Raw genomic sequence first — 27,355 nt, forward strand, 5'->3', positions numbered from 1 at the left:
GCCTGGTGGGCTAAAGCCCATGGAGTCACAAAGAGTCGGACACGACTGAGTGATTTTGACTTCACTTTAAGTTGGTCAAAATTTATGGAAATAAAGGAAAAAAGATTGAGGCCCTGTGCAAATGAGTATTGTTTAAGTTAAGGTTTATTTTCTTGTGTATATTTTAAAATATTGTAGACATACTCTTTTGTTTTTGCTCAGAACAGTTGAGCTGAAAATATGTAATATAATTAGAGTTGATTACTTTTACCAATAAAGAGACAGTTTGGGGTGTAGATAGGATATATCTGTGGGGATTGACCAGATAAGCATCTTCTGTAGGGCCTTACTGAGAGCTGATTGAGAGCCTGCTGGCAGCTCAGCGAGAGGTCCAGTGTCCCACAGTAGAAACTCAGACAGTTATTCAAGGAGACGCCTGCAAGTAGTTTGGTTCTCGTGGCTTCACACTGTTGTAGCAAGTTGTTAACACGTTTAACAGATTATAAGGAGACACTCTCCTCAGTTTTTCTCTTTATAAAGAACGTACGATAAATCCCTCTGCAATATATCTGTGGTATCATATGTGTTCCTTAATGACTTTAATTCACAGCCATTTATTACGCTTGACCTATACCCTAAGCACAGGCATAGTTCTACCACACAGCTCAAAGTAATCTAACATTGTGGGCCAGCCTGAGAAAAGTAGTGTGGCTTTGAGTCCTCTCACTGTAGACATGACTTGTGCTTCTCTGGGCAGTTTCAAAACAGCTGAGATCAGCGAAGAGAGCAGTTGTTTCTAGTCCCTGTATTTGAACTTCAAGCTGTGGAAACAGGGACTTTCCACGGCAGTAGGTTTATTGGAACATGAAATTTGTGTTTTGGGAAGAAACACAATTGCCTGGGACTTTTCTTCACTAATTCTGGTCCAAATGAGTTTCAACTTTGAGACATTCAATTCCATTTAAATTCCTTAAGTCAACATTTATTGAGCAACTGTTTGCAGAGAGCAGAGTGATGAGGTTGCCCTGATTAAGCCATTATCTTTTATCGAGGAGGGTACAAGTCTTTACTTTTAGGAAGGTCGATTGGTTAACTACTACCATAAAAATAAGGCACAGCTTTTAATGGCAGAACTATGAACATTTTATAGAAAAAAATTCCAATATAAATAGGAACAAATCATGCCAAAAAAATGTGAATCAGTGAATACTGAGGAAATACATATTTCCCTTTGCCTATATTTTTATTTAAAGTTTTATTATGACACAGTATTCTCATTATTTTGTTTTAAAGTTGAGTAGCAGAACAGTATCAATTTTGCTTTTTTTTTGCAGCGTTTCTCTTAACACATTTGTTTGGTGCCACCTATTGGTCAGGAGGATGATTAAAGATTACAAAAAATACCACTCTTTATTGCAGTTTAATCTTGAATCATGGATCAGTGGTGCACAGTGAAGACATGCCACGTATTCATATTTGTTCAGGGGTTTTAGTCACTTATATGTCTTTATTGTTATTATGTTACAATGACTAAACGTACCAACCCAAGAGATTGCTTAGGTTTTAATCCCAGATTCACTATTTATAAGTTTTCAATCTTGGGAAATTTTCTAGATTTGTCAATTTCCTTTTTTATAAAATGGAGACTCTAGTTGTGAGGATTAAAAGATGTAATATACACATACATGCAAATACATTCATACATATGTATGTATGTGTTTATAGTTATATACAATTTTATGTATAATGATATACCTATGAATGTACATGCATGTATGCATATATATAATTATATATATATATATATATATATAGTTCCTGACACATAGTCAGTACAATATAATGTGCAATATAAATGTTTTCTACTATTATTAACAAAAGCAAAATTCAATTATGCTGTTTGTTGAATGCTTACCATGTTACAGGCACCAAGCTGAACACTTCATACACTGGATTCTGATAATCACTGATGGCGTTATTCTATTTAGAATAAAGGAAATGGGGTTTGGAAATTTATAAAACTTGCTCAAGGTTATAGCATTTGTCATTAGCAGAGTTGGAGTGTGGGGGCAGGTGTCTCTTACTCCCAGACACATGCATTGAATTATTTACCCTATACTTCCTTTCTAGGCGCATGCCATTAATTACCTTTTATATTCATTTTCTATTATAATAAAAATCAGTGTATTACCAGATACAACACCAATGTAACTAGAAGCCGACAAACATTTTTAAAATTTTATTCGATTCTTTTTTATGACTTTTAAAACAATTATTTGAAGGAACTATTATAAAGGTTTAAATGTGATATAATTACATTATAATTTTGCTATATATTTATTTCATATTACATTGTAGGAAAAAAGGCAAAATATGGGACCTTCATAAGTACTCTTTCAAATTACTTTTCAGAAACATTTCTGCTATTACTACTAACAATGCACTGTTGTGATCTTTAAAATTAGGTTATTATAAAGAGACATAAATCATAGAGTACAGAATGAAGCAGGGCAAAGGCTAATAGAGTTTTGCCACGAGAACGCACTGGTAATAGCGAACACCCTATTCCAACAACACAAGAGAAGACTCTACACGTGGACATCACCAGATGGTCAACACCGAAATCAGATTGATTATATTCTTTGCAGCCAAAGATGGAGAAGCTCTATACAGTCAGCAAAAACAAGACCGGGAGCAGACTGTGGCTCAGATCATGAACTGCTTATTGCCAAATTCAGACTTAAATTGAAGAAAGTAGGGAAAACCACTAGACCATTCAGGTATGACCTAGATCAAATCCCTTATGAGTATACAGTGGAAGTGACAAATAGATTTAAGGGACTAGACCTGATAGACAGAGTGCCTGATGAACTATGGACAGAGGTTCGTGACATCATACAGGAGACAGGGATCAAGAAAATCCCCATGGAAAAGAAATGCAAAAAAGCAAAATGGCTGTCTGAGGAGGCCTTACAGATAGCTGGGAAGAGAAGAGAAGCGAAAAGCAAAGGAGAAAAGGAAAGATATTCTCATCTGAATGCAGAGTTCCAAAGAATAGCAAGGAGAGATAAGAAAGCCTTCCTCAGCGATCAGTGCAAACAAATAGAGGAAAACAACAGATTGGGAAAGACTAGAGACCTCTTCAAGAAAATTAGAGATACCAAAGGAACATTTCATGCAAAGATAGGCTCGATAAAGGACAGAAATGGTATGGACCTAACAGAAGCAGAAGATATTAAGAAGAGGTGGCAAGAATACACAGAAGAACTGTACAAAAAAGATCTTCACGACCCAGATAATCACGATGGTGTGATCACTCACCTAGAGCCAGACATCCTGGAATGTGAAGTCAAGTGGGCCTTAGAAAGCATCACTACGAACAAAGCTAGTGGAAGTGATGGAACTCCAGTTGAGCTATTTCAAATCCTCAAAGGTGATGCTGTGAAAGTGCTGCACTCGATATGCCAGCAAATTTGGAAAACTCAGCAGTGGCCAGCAAATTTGGAAAACTCAGCAGTGGCCACAGGACTGGAAAAGGTCAGTTTTCGTTCCAATCCCAAAGAAAGGCAATGCCAAAGAATGCTCAAACTACCGCACAATTGCACTCATCTCACACGCTAGTAAAGTAATGCTCAAAATTCTCCAAGCCAGGCTTCAGCAATACGTGAACCGTGAACTTCCAGATGTTCAAGCTGGTTTTAGAAAAGGCAGAGGAACCAGAGATCAAATTGCCAATATCTGCTGGATCATCGAAAAAGCAAGAGAGTTCCAGAAAAACATCTATTTCTGCTTTATTGACTATGCCAAAGCCTTTGACTGTGTGGATCACAATAAACTGTGGAAAATTCTGAAAGAGATGGGAATACCAGACCATATGACCTGTCTCTTGAGAAACCTGTATGCAGGTCAGGAAGCAACAGTTATCACTGGACATGGAACAACAGACTGGTTCCAAATAGGCAAAGGAGTACGTCAAGGCTGTATATTGTCACCCTGCTTATTTAACTTCTATGCAGAGTACATCATGAGAAACGCTGGGCTGGAAGAAACACAAGCTGGAATCAAGATTGCCAGGAGGAATATCAATAACCTCAGATATGCGGATGACACCACCCTTATGGCAGAAAGTGAAGAAGAACTAAAGAGCCTCTTGATGAAGGTGAAGGAGGAGAGTGAAAAAGTTGGCTTAAAGCTCAACGTTCAGAAAACTAAGATCATGGCATCTGGTCCCATCACTCCATGGGAAATAGATGGGGAAACAGTGGAAACAGTGTCAGACTTTACTTTTTTGGGCTCCAGAATCACTGCTGATGGTGACTGCAGCCATGAAATTAAAAGATGGTTACTCCTTGGAAGGAAAGTTATGGCCAACCTAGATAGCATGTTTAAAAGCAGAGACATTACTTTGCCAACAAAAGTCCATCTAGTCAAGGCTATGGTTTTTCCAGTGGTCACGTATGGATGTGAGAGTTGGACGGTGAAGAAAGCTGAGCGCCGCAGAATTGATGCTTTTGAACTGTGGTGTTGGAGAAGACTCTTGAGAGTCCCTTGCACTGCAAGGAGATCCAATCAATCCATCCTGAAGGAGATCAATCCTGGGTGTTCATTGGAAGGTCTGATGTTGAAGCTGAAGCTCCAATACTTTGGCCACCTCATGCGAAGGGTTGACTCATTGGAAAAGACCCTAATGCTGGGTAGGATTGGGGGCGGGAGGAGAAGGGGACGACAGAGGATGAGATGGTTGGATGGCATCACCGACTCGATGAACATGGGTTTGGGTAGACTCCGGGAGTTGGTGATGGACAGAGAGGCCTGGCGTGCTGCAATTCATGGGGTCACAGAGAGTCGGACACGACTGAGCGACTGAACTGAACTGAAATCATAGAGTTTCTGTAAAGATTCATTGTTTCTCTCTAAAAGTTCAAACTTCAAAAACAGACATTTTCATATATTTCATTGTTTGCCCAACATTTAGTACTTTGACTTGTGATTAGAATTAATGTTGTTTTGTAATCTTTCACAATATAAAATACCTACAGGTGAATTGAATGCCTTAGTAGAGCAGTATCCAGAAGGTTAAAGAGGAGCTGCAAAATTTTTTAATTTAGAATAAAATTCTTAAAAAATGCTGCCATCAGAAATTGTAAACCACTACCAAGTGTATCAATAAGGTATTATTGTGCGCCCCTTGTGGCTGATGGAGGAACTGCATGTACCTTGTCAGTATCTTGAAAGCTGGCTTCCCTGGTGGTGCAGTGGGAAAGAATCCCCCTGCCAATGCAGGAGACACAGGAGAGGGGGTTCGATACCTGAGTCGGGAAGATCCCATGGAGGAGGGTATGGCAACCTACTCAGTATTCTTGCCTGGAGAATCCCATGGACAGAGGAGCTTGGTGGGCTACAGCCCACAGGGTCACAAAGAGTTGGATACAACTGAACATGCATACATGTCTTGAAAGATCCAGAAAAATACTTCTGAACCTTCCAGATTTTCATTCTTTTGGGAGAATTGCTTGGTCATCTTCATTATCACAGGTACAATTAATTGTGAGAAAAGACTAGCATTAGTTCTATAGTCAATTTTTAAGGATATTTTTAAGAGAGAATTTCAGAAACCAGGGTTTTCTGAAGGTCTGTAGTAACAACACTTTAAAGCTGCAAACAGCCGTCTCTGCAGTAGCACCTCGCGATAAGACACACTGGGTCCAAGGCTTCATCTAGAATTCTCATTCCTGTTTCTGTGGGGAGAATGGTTGGCATGGAGCAAAAACAGGGTGTGGGAGGGTGACCTAGGGGATTGGGGTGCAAAAGGGTACATGACAGAGTCAATGTGGGTTAAAAAGAAGGTTATAAGCAGATGTGTAAGTGAATTTGTAATTTTTAAAAGAAATTCTGATCATTGCATATGTGAACTCTAATTCCTCCTTCCAAAGCTGCTGAAGCACTTTTACTCTTAAGTTGGAAAAAGCCAACAGCACATGCTGAGTTGTGTGTGCGTGTGTGTGTGTGTGTGTATGTGTGTGTGTGAAGAGAATGCCGTCCTCCACTTACCCCGAGAGGACAGTGTGAGGAAGGCAGTCGTGTGCTCTGTGCATCACTGTCTGGTTAGCACTAGTTACCGGTAGGGACGAAGGATGTTAACAGCTTGCACTTGAGCAAAGAGTAACCTTAAAAATGCAATACTGTGTTGTATGGGCAGTGGACGGCCTCTTAGCTGATGGAATGTTCCTGTCTCTTTGCTGTAATTATCCCATTTTATTTAAGCACATGATTAGCACAGTAACTGTTTCCCTTTTTCTACAGGTCATGAGCATCTTAGAAGCATTTGGACATGCCAGGACCACTCTTAATGACCTGTCCAGCTGCTTCATAAAGTATTTTGAACTACAGTTCTGTGAGAGGAAAAAGCACTTAACTGGAGGTAAGTGTAAAATTAACAACAAGACCTCAGGGGCTACAAGAAGGGCTCAAAGACACACCGAGCGTGGCTGCAACAGCGACTGGCGTGTGTGTGTGTGTGTGTGTGTGTGTGTGTGTGTGCGCATGTGCATGCATGTGTGTGTACAGTGTTTCAGTGTGCACATCCAGGGTGTCAAGTTATGAGTTCTGAAATTATTGCAAATTGAAAAATATTCTGAAATGCAAGGTGAACCTCTTACAACAGTGTTTGTACAAACTGTATGATATGAAACCAAACCAAAAATAGTCGAAATGAATCACACTTGCCAGAGAAACAAACTAAAATACTCAAAATAAAGTATAACTTGAGTATATAATTCCTTCATGCAACATACACTGAAATCTATTTTTAATAACAGTGAATCTGTATTTTAAAATGATTGAATTAAAACAAGTCAAAAAATCAAAACAATCACTCCACTAAACCAAAACCGAACTGTTTCTAATTTTATTTATATATTTAATGTATATTTTAAACAAGGGGTTCCTGTTTAAAACCCAACTAATTTAAAATAAACTTACAACTTTATATCTTTCAAATCAAAAGAGAGTATACATGCAAATTAATAACATGAATACTGCTGTATATAGAGTGCCTGAATCTACTTGGAAGAATTATTAATTTTCAAAATTTTGTAACAGCTGTCGGCACGAAAACAATTGCTAATTGTAATGATCTTTTAAATAGACCAATTTTATTTGGCATTTCGAACTATCCTATCTCCCCTTCAGGAAACGAAAGTCACTTCTGACCAAAGTTTAGAAACAACCTGTGTCTTGTGCTTCCCAGGTGTCCCAGTGATTAAGAATCCACCTGGCGAGAGCAGAGACGTGGGTTCGATCCCGGGGTCGGGAAGATCCCCTGGAGAAGGGAATGGCACCCCACTCCAGTGTTCTTGCCTGGGAAATCCCACGGACGGGGAGCCTGCGGGCTATAGTCCATGGGGTTGCACCGAATTGGACACAACTTAGCGACTAAACAGCAACAAACCCATATTTTGCAGTTAGCTTATGTCTAAATCCCATTATGACTAAATGAAACTTGGTAAAAAAAAAAAATATGCATAAAAGGAGTAGGAAAAAGATAATTCTAGCTGTTAAAGTTAGAGGTTTACATTCTGCAGTAGGAAAATTGTTTTGTTTTGTTTTGATTTTTTAATCCGTGGCTAAGCACTCTACTTGAAGGTCTGTGATTTAGGAAAACCTCAGAGGACAAATGTCTTAAGCATCAGACTCTGGTTTGCGCAGCTTTGCTTGTGACACCCCAGTGAGGACATCCCTCCAAGCGAAGGGATCACTTCATTTAGGAGCATTAATTCCTCTTGAGCTTTTCAGGCACCAGGGGTTGGAGCCACAGAAGCTGGGAATTCGGGGGGTTCCAGAAGCCCCATGTTCCAGCCCCTTGTCTCTCCAGGGGACCCAAAGATAAGCACACAGTGTGATCAGGCAGCTTGCTAGAACTGCAGTCTCATACTCCACCGTGAACCTCAGGACTGGGAATCTTCAACAGGATTCCCTGGCAGTTCCAACAGGCACTGACATCTGAAAGGAGTGGTTCTAACCCAGCCTGACTACGGCTGGACGCTAGGGGTTATACACAATTCCCTCGGAGGAGATGCAACTCGCTCTTGATTCAGTCTTCCCTTTGCCAAGACAAAGATACACTAAGTGGCTTATGACAGTCTCGTTGTTTAGTTGCTCAGTCGTGTCTGACTCTTTGCGACCCCATGGACTATAGCCCGCCAGGCTCCTCTGTCTGTGGGATTCTCCAGGCAAGAATACTGGAGTGGATGGCCATGTCCTCCTCCAGAGGATCTTCCCGACCCAGGGATCGAACTTGGGTCTGCCTCATTGCAGGCAGACTCTTTACCATCTGAGCCACCCGGGAAGTCCTTCTGATGGTCTTATCCATTCCTCACTTTGTTTACTTTTTTTCTGGATAGAGTTTAACACGTCGTCTTCAGGCACGTTAATTTAGAAAATTAGCGTATGCCATATAGGAAAGAAGTAGCAGGCTTTCAAGGGGACCCTTGTGTTTCTGAGCAGGCAGCCCCGCAGAGCCTCAGCACAGTCAGACCACCTCCCAGGCTGCAGGCTGTGACTTGGGGATGATAAACTCCCACGGGTGAACCGGAGGCACTCCCGGATGCTGGGATGCGCCCAGCGTCGGTGCAGAGCTGAGGACATCAGTGTACGCTCAGCCCGACCTGTAGCTGAGGGCATCCTCTTAGGAACGTGCTGGTCCAGGCTCCCCCGGGGGAGGGCGCCCCGTCACGCTGCGCTTGCCCTGTGGTTCTCCCCCCACCCTCTTCTGAGGATCACCCTTCATTCAGGTCCTGCCGCCTGTGTTTGCTGGGCAGCCTCCTGCTGTGTTCTTTTTAAAATGTGGCAAATTGATTTTGAAGTGGCTTTATATGTATTTTTTTAATTTGAAGAATAAAGCAACTACTATAAATAAAGAAACATATAAAGTTGGTGCTCGTTGAGGCTACAGTAATAGATGCATAATGCCTAGGACACGAGTGGTCGGGGGAGGCTAAAGGGAGTCTGTGGGTTCAGATCTTAGTTTTACTCTATTTAAGAGGGAGACAAGGAGTGTTCAGAGGGTGCTTATCAGGAGAGCGAGAGTTCAAGGGCGCTGTCTTTGGAGTGAACTTTGAAGAAACTACAAAGTGTACACTGCAAAGCCGAAGACCCGAGCGAGTCGTGACAAGTGTCTTCAAATATTCACCCACCACGGGGAGAGCATCTTGAATACAAAGATGGATTCTTTGTGCTGCGGAGAGTCAGCCGAGGTTTCAGAGAAGGAGCCTGCTCGTGACTGCCACGTGCTTTCTCCCACCCTCTGCAAACGTTCAAGCAGGATGCAGAGCAGGTGCTAGCGTGCTAAAGACGGTCCAACCTGCGATGCAGAGCTTGAACCAGAGGGTGCTACGGACCTTCCCCCTGCTCCACATTCTCTAGGTCCAAATATGTGGTCTGTGTTAACACTGATGAGATCTTCTGATGCCAAGAAGAGTGGCTCGTTAGCACTGTCGTCTCCCGGTGCTGGCAGCATAGGATACACAGGGTCGACAGGAGGAGACGGAGGGTGTCAGTGACCAGGAGTTGCTGTAACAAAGCACCACGCCCTGGTGGAGAGCTATCCTCCACAGTTTTGGAGTCTGCAAGCCCAGCATCCAGGTGCAGCAGGGCTGAGCCATCTCCGATTCTCGGGGGAGATCTGTCCTTGTTCTTCTGGCTGACACTTGACGTGTAGAGACATCGCCCCGCTCTGCTTTATTATGGGGTTCTTCCTGGGGCTCTTTTCTTCTTACAAAGACACCAGTCATGTTGGGTTAGGACCCATTCCGCTCTGTACCTTTTATCTTTTTAGAATATAGTTATTCTGCGTTTTACTAGATGATTCTGTTTACACTGTTGTGTTGGGTGTTCGCTTTGAAGTCAGGTGGATTGCATCCTGCTTCTCAAGGCCTGCAGGGTCGTCCAGGAGCTAAGACATGTCTATCTGGCCCTCTTCCCCACCAGCATGTGTAGTTGTGTCCGTTGCTGCATCCGCAGGGTCTAGCACCGCATCTGGCAGAGTCAATGGACAGTAGATACAGAGTGAGTAAGTGAATCAAGGGTGGAAAGAGCTTATAGAAGTAACTCTAACAGAGGATAAGGACTAGAAAAGCTCTAAAGGAATGTCAGGCTTCCCAGGCGGCTCAGTGATAAATAATCCACCTGCCAATGTAGGAGACACGGGTTCGATCCCTGGGTCAGGAAGATCCCTTGGAGTAGGAAATGGCACCCCACTCCAGTCCTCTTGCCTGGAAAATCCCATGGACGGAGGAGCCTGGTAGGCTGCAGTCCATGGGGTCGCTAAGAGTCGGACACGACTGAGCGACTTCACTTTCACTTTTCACTTTCATGCATTGGAGAAGGAAATGGCAACCCACTCCAGTATTCTTGCCTGGAGAATCCCGGGGACGGCGGAGCCTGGTGGGCTGCCGTCTATGGGGTCGCACAGAGTCGGACACGACTAAAGCGACTTAGCAGCAGCAGCAGCCAGTATTTTTGCTTGGAGAATCCCACGGACAGAGGAGCCTTGGCAGGCTACAGTCCATGGGGTCGCACAGAGTCAGACACAGCTTCACAGCTGAGCACACACACAAAGGAATGTGAGCCCAGGATTGGCAGCTCTGAGCGTTTATAAGTCTTTGTTGGATTCCAAAGAGTGGCTGAAGCTGATGGTCGCACTCTGAGCTCAGACTCTGCAAGTCCTGGGCCCAGGCTCGGTTCCACCTCTGTACCTGTTTCTACGACCTGGATCAAACCCCATAGAGGCTCTAAGCTTATTCTTAGGATGGAGAGGTTAGAGCTGAGATTGGGCAGAGCTTGGACAAGAATGGAGTGGAGCTTGTGTGAGATGCCAGGCCCGGAGAGGCTGCCCTGATCTGGAAGCCCCGTGCCGCTCAGGGTGGCCTTGTCTCAGCTTGAGTGCATCTGCCCACACCTGCTCTCAGGTGAAACCTCGTGCCCAGGGGGTCACAGGTCACAGGGCTCAGTGCTTAAGTGTTTTCTCTTTTTTTGTGTGAGACACGACTCACCCCACAACAGAGAATAAGGGCAGGTCTATTGTGTTCATCTTTACTTTTCAAAATAATTTTCAGTCTTAGAAAAAGTATCATCACCACCTCTGAAAACAGGCACTCTCTGAACACTTCAAGAAGCTGCAAGATATGACTTTTGAGTTTTGAATAACTTCATCACCAAGAGCCCTTTTTCTGAATGAAAAATATAAAAGGTATTAATTTAATTCACTTTACAAGAGTTTTAAAGGGAGCTGAGTTGTTCAAATTAGTCCCAGGTAAAAGCCTTCTGAATTTTAAGCGTTCATTAAAATAGTTAATCAAACTGGAGTAAGGTTTTTACACCTCAAATTAGGTAAAATATATGTAGGTTACAGGTTCATTTTATGCTTTATAGAGTCAAACACAACTCAGCAACTGAACGGCGACTTCCTTAAATTATGAACACATATGATAGTTGTAATGATTTTATTGTTGTTGTTGTTGTTTAATCGTTAAGTTGTGTCTGACTCTTTGCGACCCCATGGACTGCAGCACGCCAGGCTTCCCTGTCCTTCACTGTCTCCTTGAGCTCACTCAAACTGACGTCCATTGAGTCGGTGATGCCATCCAGCCATCTCATCCTCTGTCGTCCGCTTCTCCTCCCGTCTTCGGTCTTTGCCAGCATCAGGGTCTTTTCCAGTGTGTCAGCTCTTCACATCAGGTGGACAAAGTATTGGAGCTTCAGCACCAGTCCTTCCAGTGAATATTCAGGGTTGATTTCCTTTAGGAGTGACTTGTTTGATCTCCTTTGCAGTCCAAGGGACTCTCAAGAGTCTTCTCCAGCACATGATTCAAAAGCGTCAATTCTTCGACGCTCAGCCTCCGTTTAAGGGTGACAGATGCTACATGTTTCCTTTATTGAGACTATTGCTGATAGTTCTATGATACAATGCCAACTCCTTGATCAGGCATTCAAACACAAATTGTAACCTAAAAAATACAAGGCTCAGTTTTATGAAACATCTGCTACAGAAAAGTAAGGATTGTTTCTTAATTTGAAGAAACTTTAATCAATTAACATTCTAGCCTGCCTTTTAGCCCAGGATTTCCCCCATCTGATTGCTTATTTGACAGTGTAATCTTTCTAGTTTCCCCAAGGCCCTCTTTCATCAGCAGTTCCCTTAACACCAAGGGCACCTTCCTTCTTGAAGGAGAGGGAGGGTTCTCTCCCCCATCTCCTTTCATCTTGGTCAAAAATGGGTACAAATCTATAAAATGCTTTCGCTGCATATTATATATAAGCTGCCAACATATATATTGACATGTATGTTTTCCGTCGTGAAGCTTTCTGAAAGACATGCTCACACAGAGTTCTGAAAACGTGGAGGATCACAGGCATATTTCCAGGCAAGACGATTTCTGACATAAAACACTTCTTAAAACATACAAGTCTTGAAAACTCAGGAAGTAAGTAGGAACTTTCTGTCTATGGACACTTGCATGAATGAGTCAGAAACCTTTTTAACTCCTAACCCTATCATTTTCCTTTCAGTATTCCAGTGTCATTTCAGCCACAATAAAAAGGCTTGCACTTCTCCTGTTTGGAAGAATATTAGAGTCTCATGAAAATTTGAATTTTTGGTTGTTTTGTGTTTTCTTCCATCTAAAAGCTCCTTCAAGATGGACTTAAAAAAAAAAAAAATCTACTGATCAGAATTCTGCTAATCCACAGTAATTTTATTCACTGCTGGAGATGAGCCAACTAGGATGATTACTAATTATTCCATTTTTGAAAGATGAAGTATATTGATGTCACTCTATGATGTGGAATTTGATTAGTTCTGAATGCTGCTTTAAATTAAGCTTGTGTGTTGGCTTGAACAAATGGGCATCAAGTCAGTCTTTTCTCTGAGGATAGAAGCTGGATGATCAGGTCACCACCTAGCCCTCCATTTTCACCTGATATGTCTTTACTTAGTGACCAGAAAACCACAGTAGGGACAATGATGACAGTTTATTTCCTTGGAGTGCAGATTTTAGCAGTTAGCTACTTCAGGGTTAGTACTATTAATAACAAATGGAACATGTTTTCAGCATTTTGCTTAAGAAAGAAAAGTAAAATTTAACAATTTAGACCTCAACTTGAAATTTACCACCTGATTCAATGCTTATGGAAAAATGGAAAAGAAATTATACCACTGCTTTCTAATTTTATCACTTTGGGGCTTTAATACCACTAATTAAAGGGATATTTTGAAAGAGTCTTTCTTTATGCACTCATGGCAACCTTACTAGAAGGTATCCAGTGAGACAACTTTTCTTAATAAGACTTATGAATTTTGAGACTTTTAAAGCACTGATCATCATTCTGAGACTAAATTGACCACTCACAAAATTTACAAGTATAAAGCACTGAGGAAGTGATTCCATTGGTTCACTTAGATCCACTGTATAAAACCAAAGCTTGGAGACCTCACATTTTTGCTTTTAGAGACTGGACTCTAGAATAATTAGTTGCAAACTCATTACATGTGTTGTTTATAGTTCAAATGTAGGGGAAATTGAATTCATTTGCCTTCCTAAAACTGCTCTTATGATCCAAAAAAATATTATTGATCATAAATTTTTAGTTCAAAGTGGAAAACTATAGTAATTCACAATTGCATCCAAAATTGAAAAGTGTAATTATTTACTGCCATTCACACTGATAAGAATAAAACTAAATTCAAATGAAAAGCATACTCCAGAAACAGTAGAATTTTCAGCATGTCAAATATATGTCAAAAGTTCTGACCAACACCAGATTCTGAATTTCCATCTCTATCTTTGAAGCAGAGCCAGGGTTGTCATCCCCATGTTACATACTTTCATCATTTCCTACCTACTTTAAATGGAATTTCATCATCTACAATCCATAAAAGAAATAATTGATAAGCTCGACTTCATTAAAATTAAAAATTTCTGTTCTATGAAAGACACTGTTAAGAGAATGAAATGATTAGCTCCAGGCATGGAGAAAATATTTGCAAAAGACACATCTGATGAAAGATTGTTGTTAAAGTCTGTTCTGTATGTTGGCGTGTCTGTTCCTGCCCTGCACATAGGTTCATCAGTACCGCTTTTCTAGATTCTGTATTTATGCATTGATACACGAAATTTGTTTTTCTCTCTCTGACTTATTTCACTCTATATAACAGGCTCTAGATTCATCCACCTCACTAGAACAAACTCAAACGTGTTCCTTTTTATGGCTAAATAATATTCCTTTGTGTATATGTACCACAACTTCTTTATCCATTCATCTGCTGATGGACATCTAGTTTGCTTCCACGCCCTAGCTATTGTAAATAATGCAGCCACAGAGAACAGACTTTGGACCCAGTGAGGGAAGGAGAGGGTGGGGCAAACTGAGAGAATAGCACTCACATATACGCACTATTGCTTATAAAATAGAGAGCCAGTGGGAAACAGCTCTATGGGAACAGGGGGCTCCACCTGCTGCTCTGCGATGACCTAGAGGGATGGGGAGGCGGTGTGGGGAGGAGGTCTAGGAGGGAAGGGACTCGTGTACGTGTGGCTGATTCACGTTGTATGGCAGAAGCCAACACAATGTTGTAAAGGAATTATTCAATTAAAAGGAAAAAAAATTAAGAAAAGCTTGTCTAAAATATATGAAGAACTTAATATTTAACAATAAGAAAACAACTCAGTTTTAAAAATGGACAAGACCTCTGAACATAAATATCACCAAAGAAGACAGACAAATGGAAAATAAGAATGTGAAAGAATGTTCTGCGTTGTATGTCACCTAGGAAATGCGATTAGAACAAGGGTGAAGTTCCACCACACACCTGTTAGAATGGCTAAAATCCCAAACCGACAACACGAAATACTGGCAAGAAGGTGGGGCAGCAGGAACTCTGATTTGTTGCTTATGGGAACGCAAAACGGTCCAGCTGCTTTGGGAGACAGTTTGGCAGTGTCGTGTGAAGCTGATCGTAGTCTTACCATATGATCCATGAAGCACGTTCCTTGGCATTGACTTAGCTGAGTTGAAAACTACATCTCTATGTAGTGTAGACACAAATGTTTATAGCAGCTTTATCCATCATCACAAAAACTGGAAGCAACCTAGTTGTCTTTTAATAGGTGAATGGATAAACAAACTGTAGTACATTCATTCAGTGGACTTGTATTCACTAATAAAAAAATGAGCTATGAAGCCTTGAAAAAACAAAAAAGGACCCTTAAATACGTATTACTATGTGAAAGAAGACAGACTGAAAAGGGTACTTACTGTGTGATTCCAACTATATAACATTTAGGAAAAGGCAAAATTATACCGACAGTGCAAAGATCGTTGGTTGCCAGGTGTTGGGGAGACGGAGGAGGAGGTGTATCAGTGACTTTTGGGCCGTGAAACTGTTCTGTATGATGCTGTAATGGTGCACACATGACATGTTGTTCAGTGGCTCAGTCGTGTCCAGCTCTTTGTGACCCCATGGACTGCAGCACACCAGGCCTCCCTGACCTTCACTGTCTCCCAGAGCCTGCTCAAACTCATGTCCATTGAATCAGTGATGCCATTCAAACATCCAGTTTATACGCATGATGTATATAAATTTCTCAAAACCCGTAGAAATGTATAACACATAGAGTGAATAACAGTATAAATTACAGACTTTAGTTAATAATATCGTTATCAATATTGGTTCATTTATTTGTTTTAACAAATGTACCACTCTAATGCAAGATATTAATAATAGGGGAGCCAACTTATCAGGGAAGAGAGAAAGAATATATTGGAAGTCTCAGTACTTTCTGCTGAATTTTCCTGGACCTAAAAAATTTCTCTGAAAATTAAATCTATTATTTTGTTTTCTTAAAAGCCTGTGTTTGAAAAGAAGCTGCATTCTTGGCTCTTCTAATTAATATGTATACATGTATGGAGCTGAAACTAATAATGCCATTTAACAGAATTCCTCTTCTTTTCTTTAACCAGCCAGAATCTTTACGTATATGCTAGAGAAATCCAGACTTGTTTCACAGCCTCCTGGCCAGAGCAATTTTCTCATCTTCTACTTGCTGATGGATGGACTATCTGCTGAAGAAAAGTACGGACTGCACCTTAATAATTTACATGCCCATCGGTAAGTGATTTTGTGTTTTCAGTTTGATAGTTCTGCCTTCAAATTGTGGTTGCATTTTAGCAGTCTTAAAGTTTCTTCTTATTTTTCAGAGAAGAAATGGTGGCTTCTTTTAGGAAAATAATTGGATATACTGTTAGGTTTGAACTATCTGTGTATTACCATTTATTGAGTGTTTAGGTGAAGTTTGTTGTATGTGTATTATCTTATATTTTTCTAGTTTTCAGATCGGAATAATAGATTAGCACACATAATAGCATTTGTGTTCCTTTGGATATTTTGGATATAATGTCAGTTGTGAATTCCTAATTTGGGGTTGTGCTTTGAAATAATGGGACGTGGTATTTGAGCAATTGTGGTGCATTAGGAACAGATGAGGTTACATAATGGCTTCAGATGAACCATACACACAAGCTGGGGGGCACTGATTTTCTGCAGGGGAGACAGAGTGTGTTCATTAGAATGAGGGTGCCTGGGTCACAGGGTGGCCGTGGACGGGGTGTCTTTGAGACTATGCGTTTCCACCGACCGCCTGGCCCCTGCAAGGACGGTCCACACCTGGAGCGGATGAGAGTGAACCAGCACGGAGAGTGAACCGCACCCTGAGAAGGAGCAGGGGAGAGAGGGCGGACGTGGGGGGTGGGCGGGTCCGAACGCAGCGGCGAATTCCCGGCCGAGCCGCAGGAGGAGCCACGCCAATAAGGCTGCACATCGACGTCAGCCGTCCGCCGACCCCCAAGTGCTCATTCGCTGGCTGTTTGTTGCCGGTTTCAAGAAGAATGGTGTGGCCATGATTTTATGAGAACGGTTGTGAGAGAAAAGAAGGGATGCGTGAGGAGGAGGAGGGCTTCCCAGGTGGCGCTGCTGGTAAAGAACCCGCCTGCCAACGCAGGAGAGTCAAGAGATGTGGGTTGGCTCCCTGGGTGGGGACGATGCCCTGGAGGAGGGCGTGGCAACCCACCCCAGCATTCTTGCCTGGGGAGTCCCGTGGACGGAGGGGCCTGGCGGGCTGCAGTCCATGGGGTCGCAGAGAGTCAGACACGGCTGAAGCCACTGAACACGCAGGCACGGCGGGGCGGAGTGTGGTCAGAGGACCAGTCACGTCTGAGAGCTGAAGGCCACGCTGAGCGGACAGGGCGCTGGAGGGGTCCATGCCTCCACTGAGAGAGGGGCCTTTCCCAGGCCCCCCGGGGGCTCCATGGAGCCGAACCCCAGACCTGTCCGGAAAGAGACAGAACAACGTCTGTGGTCTCCACGGCTGCGGAGGGGGAAGGAGGTGGGCCTGCGCCCCGGGGAGGGGAATGAACTGGCCTTATTCTAAGGCACCGTTAGATTATTGTTTAATGACAGCTCTCCTTCGGTTTCCTTGAGACTATTACATCCAACAGAACAGATCCCGTTTATCAGGTTGATAGAGACATAAAGTGAAGAAGGCCTTATCAAAATTGTCATTCAAAGCGAGAGATTGTTTGGAGATTTACTGTCCCCCAAACAATAGAAATTCGGAAGAAAAAGAAAACACTGATATTGAAGCATGATAGCCCAGGCAAAAGCAACTTTGAAAATAGAAACTCTTTGGAAGTCCCAATGCTTTGGCCACCTCATGCGAAGCGCTGATTCACCAGAAAAGACCCTGACGCTGGGAAAGATTGAGGGCAGGAGGAGAAGGGGACGACAGAGGATGAGACGGTTGGATGGTATCACCGACTCAATGGACTCGAGTTTGAGCAAGCTCCAGGAGACGGTGAAGGACAGGGAAGCCTGGTGTGCTGCAGTCCATGGGGTCACAAAGAGTCAGACACAACTGAGCGACTAACAACAGCAAACCGACAAGAGCACTGGAATTTTTTTTTTTTTTTATCAAATCGCCTCATTTCCTAAAGGAAGAAATCAGACCTGGAGGTGTAGAGGTCTATACTGAAGTGAATACACAACAGCAGTAGTGAGATAACCCGTTCTTGAATCACTCTCTGTTTTTCTACATCGTACGTCTCAGACGGGAGGGAAAGCATCCAACTGGGGGCTGTTGGGGTGTTCCGGGCAGCCTGTGGGGAAGAAAAGTCTCAGTTGCTTGCATCCCTCATCTTTCCTACCAGCAAAGGCTCAAAGCTGAGGGCAGACCATTGCGTTAGGTGATGCGTCCGCACACGTTTGCGTGCGTGCTTGTACACGCGTGTGCCTGGCATTGCAGACGCAGAGCCACTGAGGAACAAAAGGCAGCCGTCTAGCCCAGCATTCAAAGATACGATTCAGCCTCTTGGTCTGTGGTTTGGACCCCTCTTTTGAAGTGTGAGAGCGTGTGGGAGAAAACAAGTGTTTCTTTATTGACCTTCATTCCAACATCCGTTTCTCTTTGCAAAAGAGAGCTTGGAATCGCTGAGGCCGTTTAGAAAGTCAAACGTCAGGGCTTGCTTTGTGAGAAGGCCCAACAGGAAAGAACTCAGCAAAATCATGAATAATTCAAGTCTCTTGAACAAAGAAGTTACTTTATTAAAATGAATTATAAATATCTAACGAGCGCAAAACAACATTCCTCAATAGAAATGTACACCACCACTCCAGATTCATAAAACACATCCATTGGAACATTTGTACAATGACAGTTCCACAGACAGAGTATTCTTTAATAATAAGGCAGTTTTGCAAATTATAATGCCTTATGCATCCCGATATTTTTGTGATTTGTGTCATGTGGGTCTTTTAACAGTTACAGTGTTCATGGGTTTTCTCACTTTTACAGTCCTGGTCATGCTTGAGGAGCTTATATTTGTACTGGGGTATATCATCTTTGCTTAGTGATTACATATATTAAGTACTGGAGTTTTGTAAATTGTTTGGCTTGCTCACAATCAGTACTATTAATAACTTATTAGCTTTCTAACCTTTCACAATTTGATGATATTTCTGAGTTTCCTCCTTAAGGATATTCATAGGTAAAGGATATCACTATATAACTATATTTATAAAACTGTATATTGTTATATAAACAATATATAAATAAACTATCATTTATGCATAAACAATATTATCATTACACCTACTTATCTGATTTTAAGAGATATTGATATATTATCAAGTAGAACAAATCAGCATCTACTTTACCATCTAAATGTCCCTTTGATTATTCAATCTTATTCCATAATGCAACTTGTCTTGAGATTTTGATCATATATGTTGAGTCTTTAAAGCAAACATTACAAAAATTTGCAAACCTGCCTCCTTAAAATGCATCTTTTCTTTATTACTACCAACTGGTTACCTACGTGAAACATAAATAAACGTGGAACAGGAATTGTGAGCTGAAGACATATCCAAGATTCATCACGTGTCCTTATGTGATCAGAACTCCAAAGAGAAGAAAGCGTTATTGTAACTAATGCTACTGCAGTTAAAGCTACAGAAGTGGTTTTTTTTTTTTAACTTTGACTCTGGTTTGGAACTAAAAGTTTTCAGAGTCTCACATGAAAATTTATGGAGGTTTATTTTAGTGTTAAATGCACCTAAAAATACTCTGTTTGTAGAATTGGAACAGTATCTAGAACAAGCAGATAGCACTCTTGTTTACAGAATAGAAATGGAGCAGATCTAGACATCAAATCTTATAGCTTAACTGCATGAAAGCAATATTTATGACACTTTGCATAGAATCTTCCTGGACAAATGGTTTAAACAACGACCACAAGAAAAATGTCTCTGGGTCCTGACATTTTGAGCAGCGGCAGTGAGTTGCATTATAGACAACTACCACTAGATGGCACACTCTCCACAAAGTCAGACTGCCAAAATATATCTCCATCATTAAAGGTTTCTTTTTTTCCCAAACTTATTTATTTTCAATTGAAAGAACGTTGCTTCACAATATACCTATGGCGTCTACATGAGTCAGCCATAGGCATATGTGTATCCTCTCCCTCCTGAACCTGCCTCCCACTTCCCACGCCTCTAGGTTGTTACAGAGCCCGGGTTTGAGGTCCCTGAGTCATACAGCAAATTCCCACTGGTTATCGATGCTACACATGGTGCTGTACATGCCTCCATGTTACTCTCTCCGTTCGCCCCACCCTCTCCTTCCTCCCCCCACCCCTGTGTCCACAAGTCCGTTCTTTATGTCTGCATCTCCACTGTGGTCCTGTAAATAAGTTCGTCAGTACCACGTTTCTAGATTCCATATCTATGCGTTAATATATGATATTTGTTTTTCTCTTTCTTGTTTCACTCTGTATAATAGAGTCTAGGTTCATCCACCTCATTAGAACTGACTCAAATATGTTCCTTTTTATGGCTAAGTAATATTCTATTGTATATATGTGCCAGAGTTTCTTTATCCATTCATCTGTTGATGGACATCTAGGTTGCTTCCGTGCCCGAGCTGTTGTAAGTTGCACTGCAGTGAACATTGGGATACATATGTCTTCTTTAATTTTGTCTTCTTCAGGGTATACTGCAAGTCGTGGGATTGCTGGGTCCTATGGTAGTTCTGCTCCCAGTTTTTTGAGGATTCTATACCATCTTCCATAGTGGCTGTATCATTTTCCATTCCCACCAACAGTGCAAGAGGGTTCCCATTTCTCCACACCCTCTCTAGCATTTATTGTTTGTGGGATTTTTTGATAATGGCCATTCTGACCAGTCTGAGGAGATATTTCATTGTAGTTTTGATTTGCACTTATCTAATAAGGAGTGATGTTGAGCACCTTTTCATGTGTTTATTAGCCATCTGTATGTCTTCTTTGGAGAAATGTCTGTTCAGGTCTCTTGGCCACTTTTTGACTGGGTTGTTTGTTTTTCTGTTACTGAGTTGCATAGGCTGCTTGTATATTTTGGAAAGGAATCCTTTGTCAGTCTCCTTTGTCCATGCTGTGAGGTCGTATTCCTTCTGCCTTTTGGTTTCTGTCCTTGATGGGTGCGGTTGGTCCAGTGTTTTGCGCAGGCTTCGTGTTGGGAGTGACTGTGTGTGCACTCGGGCGGGGGGAGGTGAGGTTTCCGGGTCTCTCCCCTCTGGTGGGTGGGCTGTGTGAGGCCGTAAGCTTTGGGTGTCCCTGCTGATCCTGTCTGCCTCTGGTTGGCTTCGTGTTCTTGTCTTGCTTGTTGTTCAGGTGAAGCATCTTGCCCTGAGTGCTGCCAGCAGCTGGGTGATGCCAGCCGTTGTATACAGGCAGAGGCCTTTGCCGGAGTTCTCACTAATTAATTCTCCCTGGGGTTAGGAGTTCTCTGGCAGTCTAGGGTCTGGGACTCAGTGCTCCCACTCCAAAGGCTCAGGCCCGATCTCTGGCCAGGGGACCAAGACTCCACAAGTCATTTGTTGTGGCATTAAAGGGGATTAAAACAAACATACCATGGCACTAGTGGTAAAGAACTTGTCTGCCAGTGCAGGAGATACAAAAGACATGAGTTCCATCCCTGGGTCTGGAAGATCCCCTGGAGAAGGGAATAGCAACCCTCTCCAGAATTCTTGCCTGGAGAATCCCATGGACACAGTAGCCTGGCGGGCTACAGTCCATAGGGTCGCACAGAGTAGGACGTGGTCGAATTGACTTAATATAGAAGCAAGAAACAAAAGATGAATCCCGGACAGATGGTGAGTCCAACATCAAGCAAATAACAACAAAAATAATGGAACATGCCCACACACATATAAAACCAAAACAGTCCAAAGAAAATAAAGTACAAAAGACTGACCTGGTGAGCAAAGGAAACCAATAATGATATCGGCCAGTTAAGAAAAAAACTAAAGCAAAAACCAGAAAGCAAAATCAAAGCAAGGTGCCAACTGGGGAATAAAGCCGAGAAGGCAAAACAAACTAACAAACGTGGTGAAGAAAAAGAAAGAAAAATAGGAAAAGGGAGGATGGAAAAGCAAAGTTAAATAGAAGTTTATAGAAAAGGGTTAGATGCGTTAAAGAGCGTCTACAGCAGGAAAGGAGCAACAAGAAAGCAAACAAAAAACATTTAAAAAATAAATTTTGAAAAATTAGAAGGAAAAAAACCCACAGAATTGCAAAAGTCCAACAGAGAGGCAAAAACATATAAAGGAAATAAAAAACAGGATTTAAAAAATATTTCTCATAGGTTTTAAATAGAGTTATTAGTATTAATAAAACCAACAACCACAGCAACAGAGGAAAAAAGAAAAAAAGAAAAAAATCCAGAACCAAACAGAACAAGTCAAAGTATAAGAAGAAGAACGTTTTTCTCAGATCTCAGCTGTCTGCATCCTTCCCCTCACTGTGAGTCAGAGCCCACCCTCACCTCCTAGGACGCCCTCTCCCTCTGGGCTGGTCTCTGGACCTGCTGTGGGGCAGCCCAGACCCTCATCTAGTCCTGCTCTTGCGTGTTCTTGCTCCAGTGTCCTTAGCTGCCAGAACTAGTGAGTTTTCTTTTGCAAGAACCCTCACTGTCCTTTTATATATTCGACAGACACAGAGTCTGCCTCGTTGATCGTGTGGTTTAACCTGCAGCTTGTACAGGTGGTGGGAAGGTTTTCAGGCCTCTTCCTTAGCCACGCTGCCCCTGGGGTTCAGTTGGTTTTCAATTGTGGTTTTACCTCCACCGCTGCCTGTGTGTCGTCCACAGGGGCTTCCTCCTGAGGCTGCCCTGGAGGACTTGTCTGCCCCAGGGAGGACCAGCTGTGGAGGGGGCACAGTGGCTTGGATCGCGGGGACCCTGGCAGCACCAGGCACCCAGGGGAGCTGGCGGCTAGGGAAGTGGGAGGTATGGGACTCTTAGGGTTTTTCCGAGCCTCTGGCAGCTCTGCCCCAGTGGGTACTAAGTGTGGAGGGGGTGCACCTTCTTGGATCGCGGGGACCCTGGCAGTGCCAGGGATGCAGGGCTGCTGTCGGCCATTGTTGCAGGAGATGTGGACTATGAGAGTTTTTTCTAGGATCTGGCAGCTCTGCCCCAGTGGGGACTGAGCGTGCAGGGGGCACCCCTGCTTGGATCGCGGGGACCCTGGCGGCCCCGAGTGTGCAGGGACACCGGGTGCCTCGGTCGCGGGAGCTGTGGCCCTGCTGGAGCCTCTTGCCAGCCTCTGGCACCTGGTGTTCAAGTGATCCCTTTTGGCTGGTCCTTCTTGGTGGCTCTGCATATTCAAGGCACTTAAATGGCCCCCCTGGCTGGAGACCTTCTCTGTCACTCAGTGCATCAAGCACTTAAAGGCCACCTTCCTCTGGGGTCTTTCTCGATTCCTCAGCTGCCAACACTGGGGGAAGAGGCCCCAGGGATGGCTCCACCCGCCCTTGGGACTGAGCGGTGTCGCCTCGTGGCTGCCCATTCCCCCACAGGCGTGCCCAGCGCAGTCCCCTCCCTCACGTCTCCCAGGCCATCTCCCCGCAGTCAAAGCAGACCTCGCCCTGGGATTAAGCTCCAATCCGATCCCCATGGCCCAGCACCTGGCCGCTGCACATTTTAGGGTTCTCGCGTCCCTGTCCAGGTATGTAGTGCTATGGGAAGGACTGTCTGCATGGTTCTCATTCCATGCAGCCGGTCACGGATGAGCTGCTGCGCTCTCCAAGAGCCTCCGATGCCTGCCCTCTGTCCCGAAGTCGCCCGGATGGGGGATCGGACCTCTGCTTCGTTCCCCCAGCCCCACCCGCTGTCTCGGGTGCAGGTCTGGTCCTGCTCAGTCTCCTCCTTCTCCCTCCTTCCTTCACCCTCCCAGGTTTTGCGTGGATCCGTGCGTTCCTCTCCGGTGGCCGGGGACACCTGCCAGCTCTCAGCTGGCGCTTGTGAGATCCTCCGCATCCGAGGGTGTGTTCCTGACACATCCGAGAGGAGAGCCGCACTCCAGTCCACCCACCCCGCCACCATCCTGTCTCCAAAGATCTCTTTTTTATCGACGGTTATTCTTATGATTCCCTTTTTCTTTTTCTTGGCTGTTTGTTTCCCAAGTTTTATTTCAAAACTTTTTAAGTGATACCAACACTGCATCTGGAAAGTAAATACAGTGTCTGTTCCTGGGAATTGAGTTTTAAAGAAAGTGAGAAGTAGTCATCAATTGCTTATCTTCAGCCTGCTTAACACAGCTCTTACGGGTTTAGTCCCAGAACAGCTGGGCTCTGAAATCCAGAGAAGTCATTCCTCACCTCCCTTCATGTTGGTTAATGATGGAAATGACTGGGGTGCGGCCTCCGAGTGTTCTCTGCAAAGGTCCGGTTTGAATTATAAGCCGAGAGCAAGCAATCGTTTGACTCAGCACGTGTGACCCGCTTCTAACCTTGCGTGTTAGTGATGGGAACTGACTCCCTGCACACTTGAGCTTGAGAGGCTGCCCTGGCACACCTGCCATAGTAGGCGAGGTGGCTCTGAAACCTCAGTGAACATCCATTCTTGTTCTTGCTAAGGGTTTATGATGCGTGTCGAACTTAACCTGAGAAAGACACACACAATTTTAAGAAGTTAAGAGTAACTTTAAATTTCTTTGAGGATGATTTTTAATGATGCTGTGATATAATCAACAATTTACTCAGTACACATTTTATGTACCCGAAGCTTAAAGATGGTTTTGAGACAAAGGTTTGAGGCAGGAGGTATTATATTCTGATTCTGTTATTAATTCAATGATGATCACAACTGTAATACATGCAACTTAGGGAGCACGTGCCATACTTGGAGTCCTCTCCTGGCTCTCCCTTGTCATGTTGAATCCCCACCTGTTACGGGCAGAGGGTGCAGGACCGCACCCTCATTGGATGGTCTAGGACGTGAGGATGGAGAGGTTGGCCAGGAGCCAAGTCTGCCTCTTGGTCTTAAACTTGTCTTGTCTCTGCAGCAACGTTGCCTGTAAAATATCACCTTCTGCCTTTGCACTTTGCATCCAGGAGATTTCAAAGAAGATGAGAGGGAAATCACAAGGTCAAGTCTGTATGCACGTTTTTATTAATATTTACAGTCAGTTAAGCAAAACTAACTCAGGGCATTTCTGGACTCTCTCTCCCTCTTACTGCTAGAAAAAGCAATGCTGGGCCATTTCTTTATCCAAGAGCATAAGAAAAGATTTGAAGCGCATTCATCACCTTAGCTGAAGTTTCTGTTGAAAATACAAGGAAGGTTGGATCGCTTCGGTAAGTGGGCCGGTAAATTTCGCTTGTGAAAAGGCCAGTAGGACGAAGTCAGGGTCCGTGGCTTCCTTACTGCCACCTGTGAGTGACGTCCCCCCGACAGTGGAGAGCGAGAGAGGCAGGCACGCACAGCCGTCAGGCGCTCGCTCCGCCCCTTGGGCTCATCGGCGCCGTCCGCACGCACACACCCCACCATCTCCCAGATTTCCTTTGCAGTTCACAGGAGGATGGGATTGACAGGGCTCCAAAGTGGGTACGGTGCTGTTCCTCATCCTGTCGAGGCAGTTGATAGCTTACGGTGAACGATGTCGGATTCGTGATCTCCGAAGAAGATAATTTAGCTTCGGGACCAGGGACCAGGCTTGATCACCCCAGAGCTTTTGTGTAGCAGAGTTTTATTAAAGTAGGAAAAAGGAGAGAGAAAGCTTCTGACATAGACATCAGAAGGGGGATGGAGACTGCCCCCCCAGCTAGTCGTATCAAGGCCTTATATGCTTTTTCAGACCGACTCCCACAACATACATCTTAAACCGACATGATTAGAATGAACAATAGAAAGATCTTACCAGACCCACTCCCATAATACACATTTTAAGATGACAGGATTAGTCAGAAGGTTCTTGTTAAGGAGAAACGTGTCCTTGAGCCAGATACATTGTTATATTGACTAAGACAAAGCAGCGTAGAAAAGAACCTTTGTCCTTTTCTCCTTGAGAGCCCCAGACCCCTTTCTCCTCTTCGGGAACCCTGGACTTCTTATCAGCCCACCTAGGAACTGACTCTCACACAGTCACTTCACCGAATCAGCAAACACGAGCAGCTGTGAGCAGAGGCTCCTCAGAAGCCTGTGATGTCAAGTCCTGCACCTGCTGGCATGTGGAGGGCCTTGCCCTCCGTGACAGGTGGCTCTGTTTTGCATGTCACCGATACTCATTGGCAAACATGCACGATCTGCTAAGCGCAGAAAGGACACTTAGCTGAAAGGACCCAGTTTAAAGCTGCCTCTGGAGAAATGGCAACCCAGTCCAGTCTTCTTGCCCAGAGAATCCCATGGATGGAGGAGCCTGGTGGGCTACAGTCCGTGGGGTCCGACTGAGCGACCTCACTCTCTTTCTTTCTCGAGGGCTGGGCAGTTGGGGAAAGTCGGGCAGCCTGTCTGTGCTTGTCGGTGAAGCAGGGCTGACCCGAGTGCTCTGCTGTGAGCGAGGACAGTGCGGCTGCCTCCGGGGCCCTCCGGAGGAGAGGGTCCCAGACGCGCTGTGGAAGGACCAGCAGTGTTGTCACCATGATTATGGGGGCTCTCTCCCATCCAAGTCCCTGAGAACGGCCCGAGCAGTAATTGTTATGAAGCATCACAGCCGAGCGCTCAGAGGAGCTCTGGGTGTGGGGCCGCCGCCTTCCCAGAGCTGTGACTCCGCCTCCACGCAGCTGCTCCCCGACCTTCCCCCGTTTCTTGGGCTCTGAGCCTCCTCCGGTCTCCGTGATGAATGACTTGTGTCAGTGGTCGAAACGTTATTGGATCTTTTGATGGAAGTCAGCGCAGCCTTCCTGAAGAACTGAAGGATGGAAAGGAGGACCAGGGGCCCCTCGGCGGCAGCGGGGGCTGTTGGGCCGAGAAATCGGGGGTCTCCCATCAGCCCACGGAGACCACCTCCGCAGAGAGCATCGCGTTGCTGAGACTGAGATGCCGGGGAAAGTGCAGCCCTGGGCAGAACCTGCGCACTCCTGGAGAACTTCCTGTTCACATTTTCCCTGAGCCAGAAAATGTGCTCCAGATTCTTTGCCTTTCTGCACCAGCTATAGTAGGAAAAAAACAAAACAAAACAGGTTTAAGTCCAAAAAGATGCATTTACTTATCAGAGAGGACAGTGACCTCAATGAGATTTTGGAATGCACGCTTGCTGTCCAAGTGCATTCTGTCAGTTCACACCACACATGCGTTGTATCCATCAAGCGGTGAGTTTGGAGACTGATAAAAGACGCTTACTCCTTGGAAGGAAGGTTATGGCCAACCTAGATAGCATGTTTAAAAGCAGAGACATTACTTTGCCAACAAAAGTCCGTCTAGTCAAGGCTATGGTTTTTCCAGTGGTCATGTATGGATGTGAGACCTGGACAGTGAAGAAAGCTGAGCACCGCATAATTGATGCTTTTGAAC

The 27,355-nt window shown here is 44.0% G+C and overlaps 1 protein-coding gene across 1 annotated transcript in view; it reads left to right on the top strand.

Annotated features, from left to right (window-relative positions):
• Window positions 1-27,355, top strand: part of MYO16 (myosin XVI) — a 467,123-nt gene that overhangs the window by 207,038 nt on the left and 232,730 nt on the right. Inside the window, exons 15-16 of the mRNA XM_081547232.1 lie at window positions 6,283-6,400; window positions 15,997-16,144. Coding sequence (XP_081403358.1) covers window positions 6,283-6,400; window positions 15,997-16,144 — 266 coding nt within the window. The remainder of the gene's footprint in view (window positions 1-6,282; window positions 6,401-15,996; window positions 16,145-27,355) is intronic.

This window comes from Giraffa tippelskirchi, chromosome 12 (genome assembly GCF_054371585.1).
Source record: "Giraffa tippelskirchi isolate mGirTip1 chromosome 12, T2T-mGirTip1v1.2.pri, whole genome shotgun sequence".
Taxonomy (NCBI): Eukaryota; Metazoa; Chordata; class Mammalia; order Artiodactyla; family Giraffidae; genus Giraffa; species Giraffa tippelskirchi.